At 35.4% G+C, this 16,479-nt stretch overlaps 1 protein-coding gene across 3 annotated transcripts; it reads right to left on the bottom strand.

Moving 5' to 3' along the window:
• Positions 1 to 12,520: 12,520 nt before the first annotated feature.
• Positions 12,521 to 14,762, bottom strand: LOC145933176 (farnesol dehydrogenase). Of its 3 annotated transcripts, none has more exons than XM_083032719.1 (6): positions 14,609 to 14,762; positions 14,118 to 14,473; positions 13,538 to 13,664; positions 13,134 to 13,290; positions 12,719 to 12,862; positions 12,521 to 12,648 (listed from the first exon to the last, which is right to left on the bottom strand). In XM_083032719.1, the coding sequence occupies exons 2-6, from the start codon at positions 14,416 to 14,418 to the stop codon at positions 12,607 to 12,609; spliced, it is 771 nt and encodes a 256-aa protein (XP_082888845.1). In that variant the 5' UTR covers positions 14,419 to 14,473; positions 14,609 to 14,762; the 3' UTR covers positions 12,521 to 12,606. The 3 variants fall into 3 exon arrangements, with proteins under 3 accessions (XP_082888845.1, XP_082888847.1, XP_082888846.1); XM_083032721.1 differs by having other exon boundaries at positions 14,118 to 14,428; positions 14,609 to 14,761; XM_083032720.1 differs by having other exon boundaries at positions 14,118 to 14,470; positions 14,609 to 14,760.
• Positions 14,763 to 16,479: the final 1,717 nt, after the last annotated feature.

The raw sequence follows: 16,479 nt of genomic DNA, 5'->3' as shown, positions 1-16,479 counted from the left end.
CCCGAGAGAGGCAGCATCTCCCTCCTCCCCTTTTCGTTCCTCTCCTATCCTACCAACACCTTTCTCCGTTCGCTCACCCGCGCTTATAATCCCGCAAACTTTCCGGCATCCCTGTTCCTTCTCAATGCCTCTCTCTTCTTCTCATCGTTTTTCGCTTGTCCTTTCTATAATGGCAGAGACGAATCAGTGAATTTTCGGTATATCGTCAGAAAACGTTTTTTATTTCGATCTTAGCCGCGAGAATCAACCAAGAGCGAAGTTTTCTACAATAGCCTATGTTCATTTTATTTATCAAATAAAGCACTGTACAATGTATTATAATTATGTTATTTTAAGCAATAATTATTTTATAGCATTGATTAATGTTCTTTCTAAAATTGATATAACTCAACATTGTACTGTCGAAAATATCTTTTAAAATCAATTCTATTTATTGTTAGATAGATATGAGATCACAGTAATAAGAAACTGATACACGTTATATAGCAATAATATAGCAAATAAATTTATACATGTATTTATATTATTTCATTATATAGTGATAAATATTGCTTTTGTATTTTTCTCAAATCCATGAAAAAACTATAAAGAACAATCTTTTTAAAATGAGAAACGCGCAGCAGAATCTTCCATCAAGAGATGGGAAAGGCGTTAGTTTGTTTCGCGGATAACCGCAAGTAGAATAGCATTAATTCATAAGAGTTTATATTCCTCTCGTATTTTCGAAGAGAAATGAACGGTAAAGTGGATGCGGTTCTTTTGAGATCTAGGGGTTAACCTAAGACGGTCTCCCTTCCCTGGTCTGTCCCTACGTCGCGCTGCCCTTACCCAGCTTTTTCTCTCTAGGGAAATCATTTTCATTTAAGATCATATACTATCCGCCACCGCCCACACGACCAAGCCAAAGATGGACTCTCTTTCGCTTTTGCTTGGAATAAATTATTTCTCGCACTCGTTTCTTTTTTTTACTATCGACATGCGAGTACCTTCCTTCCACGCGGTATGTTTTGGAAACGGCTTTTACCCTACGACAAAAATAAGCACGCAAGCTGTCTCTCCAAGCGATAAATCACGATTCAATGCACCATCGACGAACATTATTATTGTTTAATGGCGCAATGCCGTGTGTATGAGCGTTTTTTTCTCATTTCATAAATGCGTTATTATGTCTTCCTTTCCGATCGACGCACATCGAGTGCATTAATCAAAGATACCTTGCAACGAAAAGGCACGCAATGTAATAATGGATATGCATACTAAACGAGTGTAATATTTCAATTATACACTGAGATATCGAATAACAATAAACAGTTAAATGCAAATAAAAGCGCTATCGAATTTGTACCGTAATCTAAAACAAACATTCTACAAGCATTGAAAGGTATCAAAGTGCATTACAAAAAATTTAACGGTATTCTCGCGTTTGAAAATCCTGTTTGACACAATTGGACGACGTTTTATTTTAACAGAGTCTTGCTGTATAGAACGAGACGAGGCTGTGCGGTTTTTGTACAAAGAATCAAAAAATACACCTGTCACACACGGCGTGAAATCGGAAAAAAAAAACGGACACGGTGATCCGAAACAACAGAAAACAGTAGGCCTGCGTGACTGAATGCCACAGATTGCCAACAAATCCCTACGAAACTATGTCACGTAAAACTTTTGCAATATCGCCGTTGACCGCGAAATACGCGATACACAAGGGCGCACTGGTGCATCATAATACTGCATAACTATAGACATCCGTAACAAAACTGTATTTCAATAGCTATCTGCAATTGTCTCTGAATGCACAAAGAAAAATTTGCAATTTTAAACAACAGCCGAAACTTTTTACAATACATCGCAAAACACAATTAATTACATATATATTGCAATACAAGAGAATCAATTAAATGTCAGAAATAATAATAGTTCTAGACAATATACATATGTATATAATAGAGAAATGCAAATGTAATATTATATTATATTATTTTATTAATATTACTAGTATTTTATTTGTGTATTGTATTATATTTTATACATGTATATTTAACAAGTATTAAACTTCAAATCAAATTAAATTAAATAAAGTTAAATCAATTACGTAAAAATATAATAAAAATATTTTTTATGTAAAATATTATTATAATATATATGTATATATTATTAAAGCACACACATATTTTTTTATTGTGTCAAGTATATTCATGTATCTGTATTGTTTTAGTCTTTTTTTTTTATTTTTACGCGATGTTCAATTTACGATAAGTAATTTTATCTTTATCTCAAATTTTCTTTTTGCATTCGGAGAGATTTTCTCAATCTTTGTAAAGATTGACCAAGTCGGTAGCGCGGCCGTCAAAACGATCGATGTTTCCGAATAATAATTCGCCTGTCCCTGAAGATTCAACGGTTTCCCGACAAATCGATGCGGTTGAGCCTCCGGGAGTACCGGGACGACCATAAAGCTTCTTGCCACGGGGTAAATCGAACACGCGGCGTCCGCGATGTAAATCTATGCATAGCTTTTGTTCCCTCGACGTACGCGCACCGCCCCGTCCACAAAAGTTTTCTTATTGCTGTATCCGAATACGGCAAAGGTATATAAGAAAAGAGATGGTACATTTATCGCTTTGCTTTTCTCTCCCGTGTGATTCGCCAATCAATTTGTATGAGATACAGTAAAGTTTGTGATTAAAAAATACACAAAATTTTCTCTGTATTTAATTTACATTCTCCTCAAGAATCGCATATAATTTTAATTTAACGCATACAAGATATTTTATAATATATTAATAATTGTCAATATACTCAAAAGTTATCTTTCGACTGATTGTTGTGAATCAACGATAGAAATAAATAATGTAAAAAAATAAATAATTTTTCATTGTTCATTTCGATATATTATATCGCATCATTATTTATTATAATGCTCAGTATGCATTTTCAATATATATTTAATTTCTAAGTAATCAATGCAAATAACTGTTATAACGTATTGTACCGATGTTTGAAATTATTAAACTCTATCAAGTGCAATTAATAATTTAATTGCAACTAAAAATTTATCTATGAAAAGTACACATATTGGAATAGCAGTTTTATGAATTTATCAATTTATAGAGACGAAATAATCCAACAGGAACCTATTGATCGCGCATGCGAACTATGGGACGCGCAACTTTTCTACACAGTAAAATAACAGATATTATAACCTTTGAAACGCGTGAACAAATTATTGGTTAAATCATCGAGCACTTTCCAGCCCTTGCCGCGCTGACTATAGGCTGACTGCCGTTTAGTAAAATACGTGCCACTTTTGACATCATAATGAGATTGAGCGTCGTTACAGGCACATAAACACGTTCGACGCGCAAAAGGGGATAAAATGCGGCTTAATTATATGCAATTAAACCCGGATGGTACAAGTAGATAACAGAGTCCCAGTGAAAACGATTTAACATATCCGTTAATGGATTAAAGTCTAATTTTCTTTTGATACAAATAGCCTAACTATTATTGGCGAGTATCATTAACAAACGAATACAGAGCCATCAACATGACAAAATAAATGATGAGACTTTAAAGACAAAGCCATTAAAATGGCATAGCATCCAAGCTATGTGTAAAGAAGTAATTTGCATTGCATTATATTTATTTAGGCGTAAAGTATAATAAAAAACATTGATTATCTAATAAAACATAAAATGTAGCAGATTGTATTATTCTCTATAATAATTATGCGATGCTAAATACATAATTATTATAATATAATGATGTACTTCTCTCTATTAACTCAAATTTAAATATAATAGTAAAATACGATCTCTCAAAATAATCTTTGTGGTGTTTTATATATATTAGATTAATTTATAAAATGTACAAGCAATTATAAAATGTCTCGCGGACTTCTCTTACACAAGATTCCTTTCCTACGATCTTGTTGTAAAAGCACCGGTCGCGGCATTTGAAATTGCGTGTGCAGCGCTTGAAGACTCGACTGAAGAAACACCGAGGCAGAGTCGTTAAACTTATCGTCGCCGTTAATGAGTAGGGACCTGTAAAGAGACAGCCAACAGCATTTATCTCTCGTCGCGGGTCTTTGTGACGCGGACTGCAATCAGCGGTGTGAAGGAGTTCGGTCTACAAACCCCTTTACACGACTAACTTTGTTACATCGACTTTCCTCCTTTATCTCCAACGCGCAAGAAATCCCGAAAGACATTCGGCATTACGCGCTTAAGAAACTTACGTCTTCTTCTATACAGGCCACGTATTCTCTTGTGTTCTTTCATGCATTTCGTTGCTTCAGTCACGTCACGTCTTTAATCATCGGATGTAGAAGGTGGCCGAATAAAAGAACAAACTTTTCTTTGGCTAAAATATTTGAAGAACGATACTGAATCGTCTAAAGAACAATTAACGCGCGCGAATTTTTGATTATCAAAAGTGATGCTGCCTTTTATATGCTTATATGAATATATATATATATATATATATATATATATACATGTATAAATGTATATATAATGTAAACTATACAGTACGAATTTCTTTTACAAACTGTAAAGCTACAAATGCCACAATCCGCCACGAAATCCAATAACAATGTCGATACGTTGCAGCAAAGTACTTTCCATGACGTTTTTAACCACCGGACGCAAAACCTTTTTATTTCTTTCGTGAATTGACGCGGCGAAAGAGGGAAGTATAAAAGAGCGAAGTAAAGGAAGAGAAGCCCTCGGTCGAAGTCGAAGAAAGACAAACCACTCGGTCGTGACGACTCGTAAGTTCCCGCGCCGGTAGTATCGGGACTCTGGAACGAAACTAATCGAAGAGCATGACGCAGAAGCCTCTCATCCGTGGAGGGTCGTCGCTATTGACTTAGCAAAGTTTGGATTGCCGTGCGGATAAGACGCACGGCAGCGTCAGCAGGCAAGCCGCGAAAGCTTCAGCGAGCTTCAGTTTCGTCCTCGTCCTCATGCGTATGCCGAACTTTCGATCGTGCACTCCGCATTTAAGTGACCAGCTATGAATCGATGACAACAACGATACAAATCTAGACTAAACTGACATTAACGCCATTCTATTCTAGCAATCAATTTTGATCGGGCAAATACTTATTTCTAAATTTTTTATTACATTTATACACATACATATATGTATATTATGTTATATATACAATAAATTTAAGGAGAAAGATTTAATCCAAAAAGATATATAAAAACTTATGAAAGAAGCATTAAATTAAATTTTAATAAAAAGATATACAACAATATTCGACGCATTCAATCAAAGAGAATTCTTCTAATTTTATATGTGTGTATAAATAATATAAATATTAAATGGAGAAATAATTCGGAAGAAATAATTTATAGAAAATTTGAACGAAACAATAGATATTAATCATGCACCGTTTCGCCCGAAAAAGAGTCCCTTGCAAATGTCGAAAAGAATGGAGCCAAAGGCGAAATTGGCGACCGCGTTTACATCGTTCGCGGAAGACAACGCGGCACTCGTTGTCTCGTTAAGTCGACAGAGATCGAACGTTCGTTTCCTTTGCTCTGCGAGAAAGAGCATCGTCCCTTTTCAATACGTCAACCCCATTCAACCTCTAGAGATTCTGGAATCTTTTCTCCGAGCAAAGTGACTCACGTGAGATCACAATTCTTTTTATAAAGGAACATGGCTGGCTTTGATAAAGAGAAAAGAAGAAGATAATGATGCCGCGATACACATTCTACATGGATAATTCGCGCATGGAAAATAGCTTCCAAACATAATTAACGATTTTTCCATATGTGATGCTTCATGCGAATTACGTGGCGAGAGATAATCTTAAATGGACCAAAACCCTGATGCAATGGAGACCATGGGAGTCAAAGAGGAGCAGAGGTCGACCACAGACAAGATGGCGAGAGGACATCCAGCGACACGCGAGGAAAAACTGGATACAGACTGCACAGGAGAGAACGACGTGGAAACAAATGGAAGAGGCCTATGTCCAGGAGTGGATGCTTTAAGGCTGAAGAAGAAGATGCGAATTAAGCAGTGTATATATATATATAATAACAAGTTCTACAGTAGATAGAAACGTTTCTTTCAAGAATAATGACAAGCATTGTAACGAGATGTCGAAGAAGAAAATATAAAAATTTTCGAATATAAATTTATTGTGGTAAATTGTATTAATTTTAATCGATCACAATCAAGGAAGTTCAAGAGAAGTCTCTGAGAAAATAAATTATACGAGATAGAAATAGACAACAGACAGACAGACTTGTCTAGACGTCATTTAGGTCGCAATTCTCTAATAGAGCGCTCTATAACTTGATTTTCCTGAGCAGATCGAGGCCTGATGGCGACTGAACACGTGAAAACGTGGGAAGGAGCGGGATGAATGCTATCATTTCGCGCGATAATGGCCGTAATGACGACGATAATGCCTCAACACACGCGCCTCGCGCAACCGACGACTTGATATATCGTTTAAATCACGACCGGCGTCGTTACATCGTGCACGGACGCTCGACGTCGTAACAGCGGTTCCTACAGTATAGAGAGTGTGGAGTTAAGCGCACCCTATGGAGAAGACGCTCGCGGGGTGTCGTTAACGGTGTCATCTCGTTGTCATCATCCACCTACGTGAACGGCTGAATATGAAATAAGCGGAAATACTTCAGCGGCGAGTCGTTTACGGTGATAACGATAGCCTCGCGGTGATAAACCTCTTCGTTTATATACGTGATAGAGCATTACCGCTATTCGAACGAATAGGTATACATGTAAAATTATGCTTTGTCTCTATTCGGTTGTGGATAGGAGATGCTGCTGCTGGCTGTTTCTTACATATGTATATAGGGTAATATAGATTCCGCGAGTGAAACCGGCCGTTACTTATACATATACGTAGTTTTCCTTACATATGTTCCATAGAGAATGGTTTAAAATTATCATTTCCTCTTCTTGCTTTCGATATATTGTTATATTTTCGTTAACCTTCTTCTTCCTTTATATAATATTGCAAGTTCTAGTACTCTATATATATCGTATATCAATTTTTGTCAACACTATTTTTGGTAAGAAAAAAACAATTTCCAAATTATCGAATCATTCTTAATAATAGTTAACGAGGTCGTATTCTTGAGAGAAAAATAACTGTTGTTTATAAAGGCATTGTAAAATCCCCTGCATAAGTAAAGATGTTGGCGAAGATGCGCCGAGGAAACTTCATCGATAAATCCGATATAAATTTTCCAACCGAGCGAAGAAGTTATGTACCAATGTCGGAGACAGACTTTCAATATTCCTACAATTAAATATTCAGGGATTTATCGAAAAACGATAAACATCCGGCACGTGTGCTGGATGATCTGTCGTTCGTATACAATATTTATTTCGCATACCAACAATAAAACAATTTTTTAATTTTAAGCACGCTCTATATTATTTAAGCATGCTGGCTATAATCTTTTCGTTTTTCTACAATATAAAACTCGATTACAGAGAATTGGATAGTGATTTTTTTATAGTGATAAATTTTTTGTTATCTGAAGTCTGAATAATTTTTCAAACGTATTTGGTGCAAAATAATAAAATATTTAAGAAAGCATTATTTTTAGCCTTTTTATAGCTTTCAATAAATATTTCACACAGTCAATGAAAATATAAAACGTATACAATATACGTATATAAATTGTTAATAAGATCTGCCTAAAAGTCATGTTATATTATATAAAAACGCATTCGTTGAACCCTCTTTATTTAATATTTCGCTACATTGACAAACTACTCTCGCAATAGACACGGTACTTTCTCGATAGATTAAATCATGCCGCGCGCGTATATATTTCTCCTCCGACCCGGAGGAATCACGATCTTTCTTGTTTTTGTATTTTCCAGGCGAAGTAAACTTATCTACATTATTCAAATGACACTTCTCTCAGATTTCTCCTTTTAGCCTCATCCAATATTACTAGCAACTACAGACGACGACGGACGGAATTCATCGTATATACCGCGGGGATCAGCGTCGCAGTGGATTAAACTACGCGCGGCCACGTCGGGAATGCGTTGATAACATTATGCGCATCTTTTTACCTCATGAATGTCTCCGGGATGCGGACGAATGAAACGAGCGGATTTATATTACGGAGGCGAAAGATTCTCCTCTTTCCCTCTTGCGCGCTTGACAAGAGCGGCGTCCATAATATTCATTCTCGAGGTATACGCCCCTTGTAAAGCAAGGCGAAAAATCAAAGTCCTACCAACGTGCAAGTCATAATCCCTCCGCGCGCGGCTGTCCTTCTCTTTCACCGACTTATTATCCGCATTATACAAATCAGGTCCTTGCATCTTCAGGACCGCGAGTCGACATTACGCGCGCGAATCGCCTCGAATTCGACATCGCGCAGGGACCGATTAAATTCATACTCGCGCCGGGCAAGCGAGGGAAACTATTCCGTAACTTCTCCGCTTCGCAGTTTCGCAATTGCAGATTATACAAGGGGAAGTAGACGAGGCACGGCGGTAAGGAGACGGGGCGATGGGGATGCTCGAAAATTTCGGGGGTTAGCGGAGCAATCGACGAGATAACACATAAAGCGCAAGGTTCAAACTGCATTATCTAAACCGGTCACAGAGCAGAATACGTGCCAATTGCAGTTGCGATGTTTAGTTATTGTGTATTCACGTCACATATATGATTGTTAACATATATGATAGTTAAGAAAACATCTTTGCCGAAAAAAAGATATAATTAAAAGGAAAAAACATAGAAGCTACATTCTTAATTTAATCTCTCTTCTTTATGCATTTAAATATGTTATTAATACTTGTAAATTTCGTTGTACAAACCTCGCAAATAGTTTTTCAAATTTAATATTTTGTCAAATATCTTACTTTATTCGATTAAAAAAGAATGACTAAAGAAAAATTGTAGCAATATATTTTAATTTATATTAATTTTTAAGATTATCATGTCCACACAAACACTCTCTCTCTCAAATAATTTTTGGATTTAATTCAATTATTTAATTATTGACTAAACATAATTTGTTAAAAAAATGTATAAAAATTTGCTCACGATATTTAGTTACGTCATTATAATTATATTATGTTTAATGAAATTTCTTTTTCCCCATTAAACCGAGGAAAGCAGAAAACAGAGGGCACTTAATTTACTATAATTCCGATATATAATTCCATTTTTGTAGCTTTTTTATATAAGATTTACAATCTTAAAGCCTTGAACTAGTGACATCAACGCGAAAATTTCACTGTCGTCCACCTCTATCAGGAATATGTCCGAATGCACTCGGAACCGCGCAATATAGTTACCCCGAGAAAATAGCTTTCATTCGCGGCGAAATAATTGAGGTCGCTACCGCACCACCACGATGAACACGGAAATCGGCCGAAATCCGGGGAATCGAATTTTCCGCCTTCGCTCCAATTTCATCCGGCTTTTAATAAGTCAACAGACTTGTTCGATATTCAACCCAATGTGCGGCTTACGGCATGGGCCAATACCAAACGATCGTCGTCGTCCTCGTCGTTGTCGGCGAAGGTGCGCGTTTAGTTCCAACGCGTCACGTGCACGCCGTCACCGCGAATCACTTCAAATTTGACACCGCATTGACGCACGTACGCAGTCGGTTTAAGCCATGTTTGCACTGCCAGTGTTTCGCTAACGAACCTTCTGCAGGCACCCCCGAACCTGTCTAGCGAACCCTTAGCAATCCGACTGACTTCTCGTTGTCGTCGTATCCAGCTGCGCGCCACGTTTTGCTCTCCGCTTTAATGACAAATCAAAACTTCTAATGCATCAAAATCATTTTTTCCAACTCTCAATCACGAGGTTTTAACTTTGCGTTAGACGAAATTTAAGAAAAAATTAATTTCTTGATTGGACGTAAAGAGTTATCACTTTTTTTAATGATGTGCTAATTATGTGCTATAAAATTATTTCAATCTTTCTCTCTCTCTCTGCATATTCTCTCTTTCTTCTCTTAAAAATAGACATGAATAAAGTGTCATATCATATACAAACTCTAAATATAAATTATATTAGATTTAAACAAGAGTATATATCAGCAAAAATTATTATATCTCCCATTGACAATTTATTCTTATTTTCTTTTTCATTATAATTCATTTTCGTTTTCGTTTTCTGAAATATAAATTTCATCCCTGATAATGTCTCAAGCAAAAAAAAAAACGAAATACGCATTCGTAGTTGCTCGCAGGAAAGATTAATTTTTTAGACTTCAAGTCAATAAATAAAGAGGCAGAAAAAGATGATGCAAAAGATATTCTCCAAGAGTCATGTGTACATATCCATCAATTGTTTAGACTCACAGAAGATGTACCCGAAATATACTTTGAGACGTATTCAAATGCGCGAGAACTGCAGAAACACGGTCAAACAACTGTTAGCATACAGAGTCAGTAGAGAAGAGAAGGTGAGTTGTTCCCTGTCGGAAACAGTTACGAACGCATTTAAGGCAGTTAAATCGGGATGTTTGTTCCTTAACATTCAGTGGCTCGTGTAAATTCCGGAATTCGCGAAATTAGTTTAAGTTTTTGAAGCAATATAATAGCCTATGTTCTAAAGGATGTTTTCGAACCAAAACCACTATTGATTCCAATTTATAAGTATATTGAATTGCTTATTACTAAAAATAACATTTTAAATTTCTATAATAATTCGAAATATTTTAATTTCACATTTTTACGTTGCATAGATAACATGTATCCGATAATCCCAATTTATGAGATAAACTCGTTGCTATAGAATGTAAACTAGCTAAGCGAAGAGTGGCAGAATTTGGAAGCATCAGGTGTTACTATACGAGAAAGACGTGAAAGGCACGAAAAAACAATGAATACAAATGCTGCTGTTGGCCGCATAAGCGCTCTCTCTCTCTCTCTTTCTCCCCTTCCTTCCTCTCTCTTTCTCTTCCGCGTAAATAAAGAAATAATTTATGATCGTTACACAATGATCGTCATAAATCGCATTTCTGCCGGTCGACAGAACGTGCCGTTATGCGAGGAACTCCGCTTCCGCCGTCAGCCTCAACCCCTTGCCGCGCGCTGTCGATATTTTACCGCGGGAACGCAATACACGGCCGGCATAATTTATCTGTTTTCAAATATGCCCACGCGCGCCAATAGATTTACATATTTTAATATAAATTCCTAAATACCGGCCTGTCCATACAGACAGCCCTATGAAGCGCCTATGTACGTCTTTATCGATCATCACCCCGCCGCTCTTCTGCGTCGCTTTAAATCTTGCTCTTCTTAACCACGCGCCTCTCCTTAATGTAACACGGCTAAGAGCACGACGAAGAATAAAGCGAAGAATAAAAACAACGGATTATATTTGCATGGCTTCGTGTTATTATAATAGCAGCATAACAGTAAGATAAAAGCATGCAACTATATTAACTTAATCCGTAATGTGTAATTTAATTTTTTACTTATATTGAAAAGTAATGTAATTAATTAATATAACTATATATTAATTAATTACATTACTTCTCAATATAAATAAAAAATTGAATTACCTACATATTACGGACTAAGTTAATATAGTTGCATGCTTTTATCTTACTGTTATGCTGCTATTATAATAATACGAAGCCATGCAAATAATCCGTTGTTTTTATTCTATGTTAAATTTTATGCAGTTTTTTGCAAATATGTAAGTCTAAAATGATCTCATTTAAAACGTTGCTAGAAACGAAATCTCATCACAGAAGCTGGACTTAAATTTTGACAGGGCACCCGATGCATCCGACATATGCCGAGAAAATCAATTTTCCTCTCGCGGCTGATACGTGACATGATTCCCCCTCACTCAAATAGCCCTCTACTCGAAGCATGACGGAATTTGTTTGACACCTTAACTATCGCCTCAAATGTCTTCCTGGTCGACAGTCGAGCTCGGTACAATGTGAGCTGCTATCGTCATCGTCGGAAGTTCACGTTTAGAAACACGCATGCGGATATGCAATAATGTATAGGGAACGCGCGTTTCGATCGTTAGTGTAAATGCCATATGACATGCATCGCTGTATTTGTCATACGCCAAGCAGGATGAAACCGCCGATCGTGTGTAACAACTACTTTGTCGAAATTTGAATGAAGCGATTACACATGAACATATTGCCGATAACGTTACATCACGATAAGCAAAATATGTCACAAATTCGAATTTTTGATCTTTTTAAAATGATACGCGCAAGTGAAGCATCGTGCGCTGATAAAAATAAATATAGAAATCATTATTTCCACAATTATTTTATTAGATTACTTCTTTTCGCAACAAATTTAATTGTGCAACCTGAAATAAATATATGTATGTGTATATATGTGTAAAATATAAAATATAAAAGTATACTATAAAAAATTATATCAGAGCAAAATATATTAGACAAAGTACACATACATATACATACATACACATAAAAATTACGCACAAAATTTTATATTCATGCAAAAAATGCAAAGAGAGCACACAAAAGAGTTTACGAACCAAGTTTATTATTTTATAGTATAAGTTCTTGTAAAGTAATATGCTAAGATGGACATGTATGTTGCTAAAAATATTTTTCATGGAATTTCCCCGGTATGTTGAATAGTAAGCTCCGTAATCTGAAATTAAACGTGTTAAAATAATATAAAAATAATGTTTTTATTAAAGAAAAATTAACAAAAATTAAACCTGAACTTCCTGTCGTGTTCCAAGAGCATAAATGATTGCATCTGCTATGTCTTCCGGTTGAAGAGATGATAATTTTTGGAATTTATCATGCGCTTTTTCCGATCGCGAAACAAAATTCGTTTTTACGAGACCAGGACTAATACTCTGAAATTACATATATTAATGTCTTATATAAAATATATATTCATTACATAATTTTTATATAAAAGTTTTCATTTTAATTTTTTTTATCGCGAAATGATTTATCATCAATATTTCAATATCAAGCATAATGATTAAAATACACGTTTTTTTTTATAAATAAAGTTTTATATATTATTTAATTAGAGTAATATTTATAAAGCAAAAGAAGGAGAGAGAGAAATAAAGACTCAAAATATGATTTCAATCAAAATATAAATTGATCACAACTTACTGTAATTCGAATATAAGGTCTAATGTCCGTTACTTCTTGTCGTACAGTATGAGTCAAAGCAACAGTTGCGTGCTTAGAAGCAACATATATATTCAAATCAAATGCAATATCAATATTTTCTTCAGAAGGCTTTCCCGGAATGCAATGACCCATAACACTATAAATTCAAAATTATCTATATTACCAAATTAATAATACCAAATTACCAAATTACCAAATTAATAATAAATGTTAACAATAAATAAAAGTCATTTTTAAGAAGATTTCTCACATTTTCGCTTTACTATGAGAAACTCTGAGAACAAATGCTTGTTTTAGGAAATAATTTATTAATATTAAGAATTTATCCAAATTTATTTCAAAGTTTTTCTATGTAATTAATGAACGAATAATAGTAATAGTACCTGTTGATATTGAATATGTGCCCTTCGACATTTCGTTCGCGCATAGAATGTACTGCCTTATTCATGCATGCAGCATATGCTGTGACATTAGTATTCATTATTATTTGAAATGTTTTCCACTCACTATCTGCAAATATAATTTATGAATTTTTGTTTAAATGTACGAAAGGGGCAGTTCAAAGTCTTTTATTGTCAATATAAGCTTCTGCTTGCCATCGTGCCAACTATATGTACGTCATAAAAGTAAGAGCTTCCTTAGCGATAACATCCTTTCGTGTAAGAAGCTATCATGTTTTTGAACGAATTTAATAAATAATATTTCATAATCAAAATTAAATTTTTAAATGAGACTTTTTTGAACCAAGAATTTCGCTTCGGTACAAAATTATATTTTCGCAATTTGTTATAGAAAAAGAGTTATTCGCTTATCAATATAAATTTAAAAAAGCGTATGAATATAACACTTATTTAAATAACTGAAATATTTAAATCTTATTTTTCTCCCTTCTCCCCCCCCCCCTCACTCTCTCTCTCTCTCTCTCTATAATATTTTGTGTAAATACAAATATAATATCATTACCAATTACGCGTGTGTATTCACAATAAGCAGCATTGTTGATCATAATGTCCACACCCTTCATCCTTGTTTCGATTTCTCTGAATGCCTTGTTAAGTTCATCCTCGTGACTTACATTGCACCATATAGTTTCTAATCTGCCCGGAAATTTTTCCTTTGCCGCTTTAAGTTCGATCAATTTTTCATTCATGATATCTATAGCAGCCACGTTTACTCCGTACCGCAGAAGAGCGCATGTAATTGCTTGGCCGATGCCGGATGCAGCTCCGGTAACGACTGCGGTTTTACCAATCCAGCGATCCATAATTGCCTGTCTGCAAGTACGACGTAGCTCGCGGTTGACATGCCACTAATAACTACTGAGCCGAAAATAATTTCAAGCATGTAAAAAACGCAATTATTAGCATCTACAATCGCAGTGATGTTAAATTCAACCATAAATTTATGGAAATGGCATTTCGATTAACATCAACCGCGTTAATGCATAAACTTACCTGTGTATCTTCTATTCGATGCTGTCGGCAAAACTTTATGAGACTCACTGCAGAAAACGTATGAATGCGCACAGTCACTATCTTACATAAGTACGAGGCAGAGGTCAAATTTGTCATATCAACGACACGCTCGAGTACGAACTGTGCGTGTAGTAACAAGATAATTCTACTGATAAAACAGATGTGTGACTCATTCCCCCGCTTATAAAGTGGGGATAATAAATTCAAAGCGCACATCTGATATGAAACATAATGAAATAAATACATTGTATACATGATGTACGTCGTGTAGAGACAAATAATATATAAGTACAAAAATAATATAAAAATTTAAAACAAGAAATCTAAGACATTGAATATTTTATAATGTTTATAGTATAGTTATTATATTATTTATTCCTTGTACAATTTATAAATTATTATTAAATGTTATATCAGTAAGCGATATATATTAATGCATTATTATTTATTTTAATTTAAAACAAGATAAAATACGTTTTTTATGATAAAGAGCGAATATAAATAATCGATTATTTTTCTTATGAGTCACCGACAACGAACTGCTGTATTAAAAGTTTTTGTATCCGTATCACAACTTTAACAGAGAACATTTCATGAAACAAGGTAACCATTCTTCGTTGCAGGTATGTCCTGCACGTATAGGCCAGACGCATCATATAGAAGGACAGAGATCCTTCGGCTTAGGTTTATCCGGTTATCCACTCTGGTTCCGTCCTACGGTTTTGCCGCGGCCTTTACTTGTTTTAAGTGAAGCGTGACGTGACCTGCCGCAATCCCTTCTGTATCCACGTACAATCACATTGGCTTCTGCGTACCGTCTCTGAACCAATCTCTTTCGCGAAGACATCGGGCAGAATATCAGGATATTTCGAAATCCCGGAGATTCCGGTAGACGACTCTCAGAGACTCATCCCGCAAAAGGAGGATCTTATTGTCAAAATATATAACACAAATATCTCACATATGACCAACAGAAGGTTGTCGAGACATTTGCTAAAAACGTATTCTCAATGTAAAAGAATATTTATATTTTAAAAACAGAATTAATTTTTATTATATCTGGAGCATATATTATTTTGTATACATATGAATAATAAAACGGAAATGTCGATTGATAAATTAATAATTTATCAATTAATTATTGCTTTCTCAATCTAAGAAAGTTCAATGTGGATGAAAAATAAGAGAAATTAAAAAAATTTTTATTTTATCGTCCCGAATGCATCCGATATACAACCAATCGATTTCAAAACTTCAGCAGGTGGTTCTAGCATCAGCATGGAATATCATACGCGATTTCCATCTTTGTTGTTGGTAAAAAATGCTCGAATAAAAGACTTGCAACTATCGAATTACATCATACTGCGCTGATTAATTTTTTTATATGAACAAAGTCGAATTCGCTGCGTCAGTAATCTCGCGATTCGAAATGATTCTTTCCTCCCTCTCTTCTTCTTCGAATAAACGATACCCGTTTCCGGGCGCAATAATAACATCGTGTATCGATCTTCGTAAGCTGGCATCTGGTACTGGGTCTGATATCGGGCCGAGAGCATTATTCTTGTTCACGCGGGACGACGAGGAAATCAACAAGAAAACCAGAGAAAGCTTCTCCCGCCTTTCTCTTCCCGGCCCAGTTCAACCCACCAGATGCTACTGCTACTCGACCATTTCTCAACGTTGCTGTGATTACGCGCAGCGTTCTGAACTTATCACTATGGACACATATTTTTTTCATAGCAGCAAATTACATAACGAGTGCAAGCACATAAATACGATCTCGGTCCGCATGAAATATACGAAATGAACAAAATACGATGTAAAACATCGATTTCCGCGAGATAAATAAT

The sequence above is a fragment of the Prenolepis imparis genome, unplaced genomic scaffold (genome assembly GCF_030444845.1).
Source record: "Prenolepis imparis isolate NDT839.2.m4 unplaced genomic scaffold, iyPreImpa1.0 SCAF_2, whole genome shotgun sequence".
NCBI lineage: Eukaryota > Metazoa > Arthropoda > Insecta > Hymenoptera > Formicidae > Prenolepis > Prenolepis imparis.
Note: the sequence above shows the minus strand (reverse complement) of the source record. Positions and strands in the feature narration are given on the sequence as shown.

What these genes read in the sequence shown, in the direction of transcription:
- LOC145933176 (XM_083032719.1), bottom strand. Translation starts at nt 14,418, where the DNA reads ATGGATCGCTGGATTGGTAAAACCGCAGTCGTTACCGGAGCTGCATCC. An exon ending in TGAATACACACGCGTAATTG is followed by an intron (nt 13,665 to 14,117) that starts GTAATGATATTA and finishes TTATATTTGCAG; the next exon opens with ATAGTGAGTGGAAAACATTT. An exon ending in CACATATTCAATATCAACAG is followed by an intron (nt 13,291 to 13,537) that starts GTACTATTACTA and finishes TTGAATTTATAG; the next exon opens with TGTTATGGGTCATTGCATTC.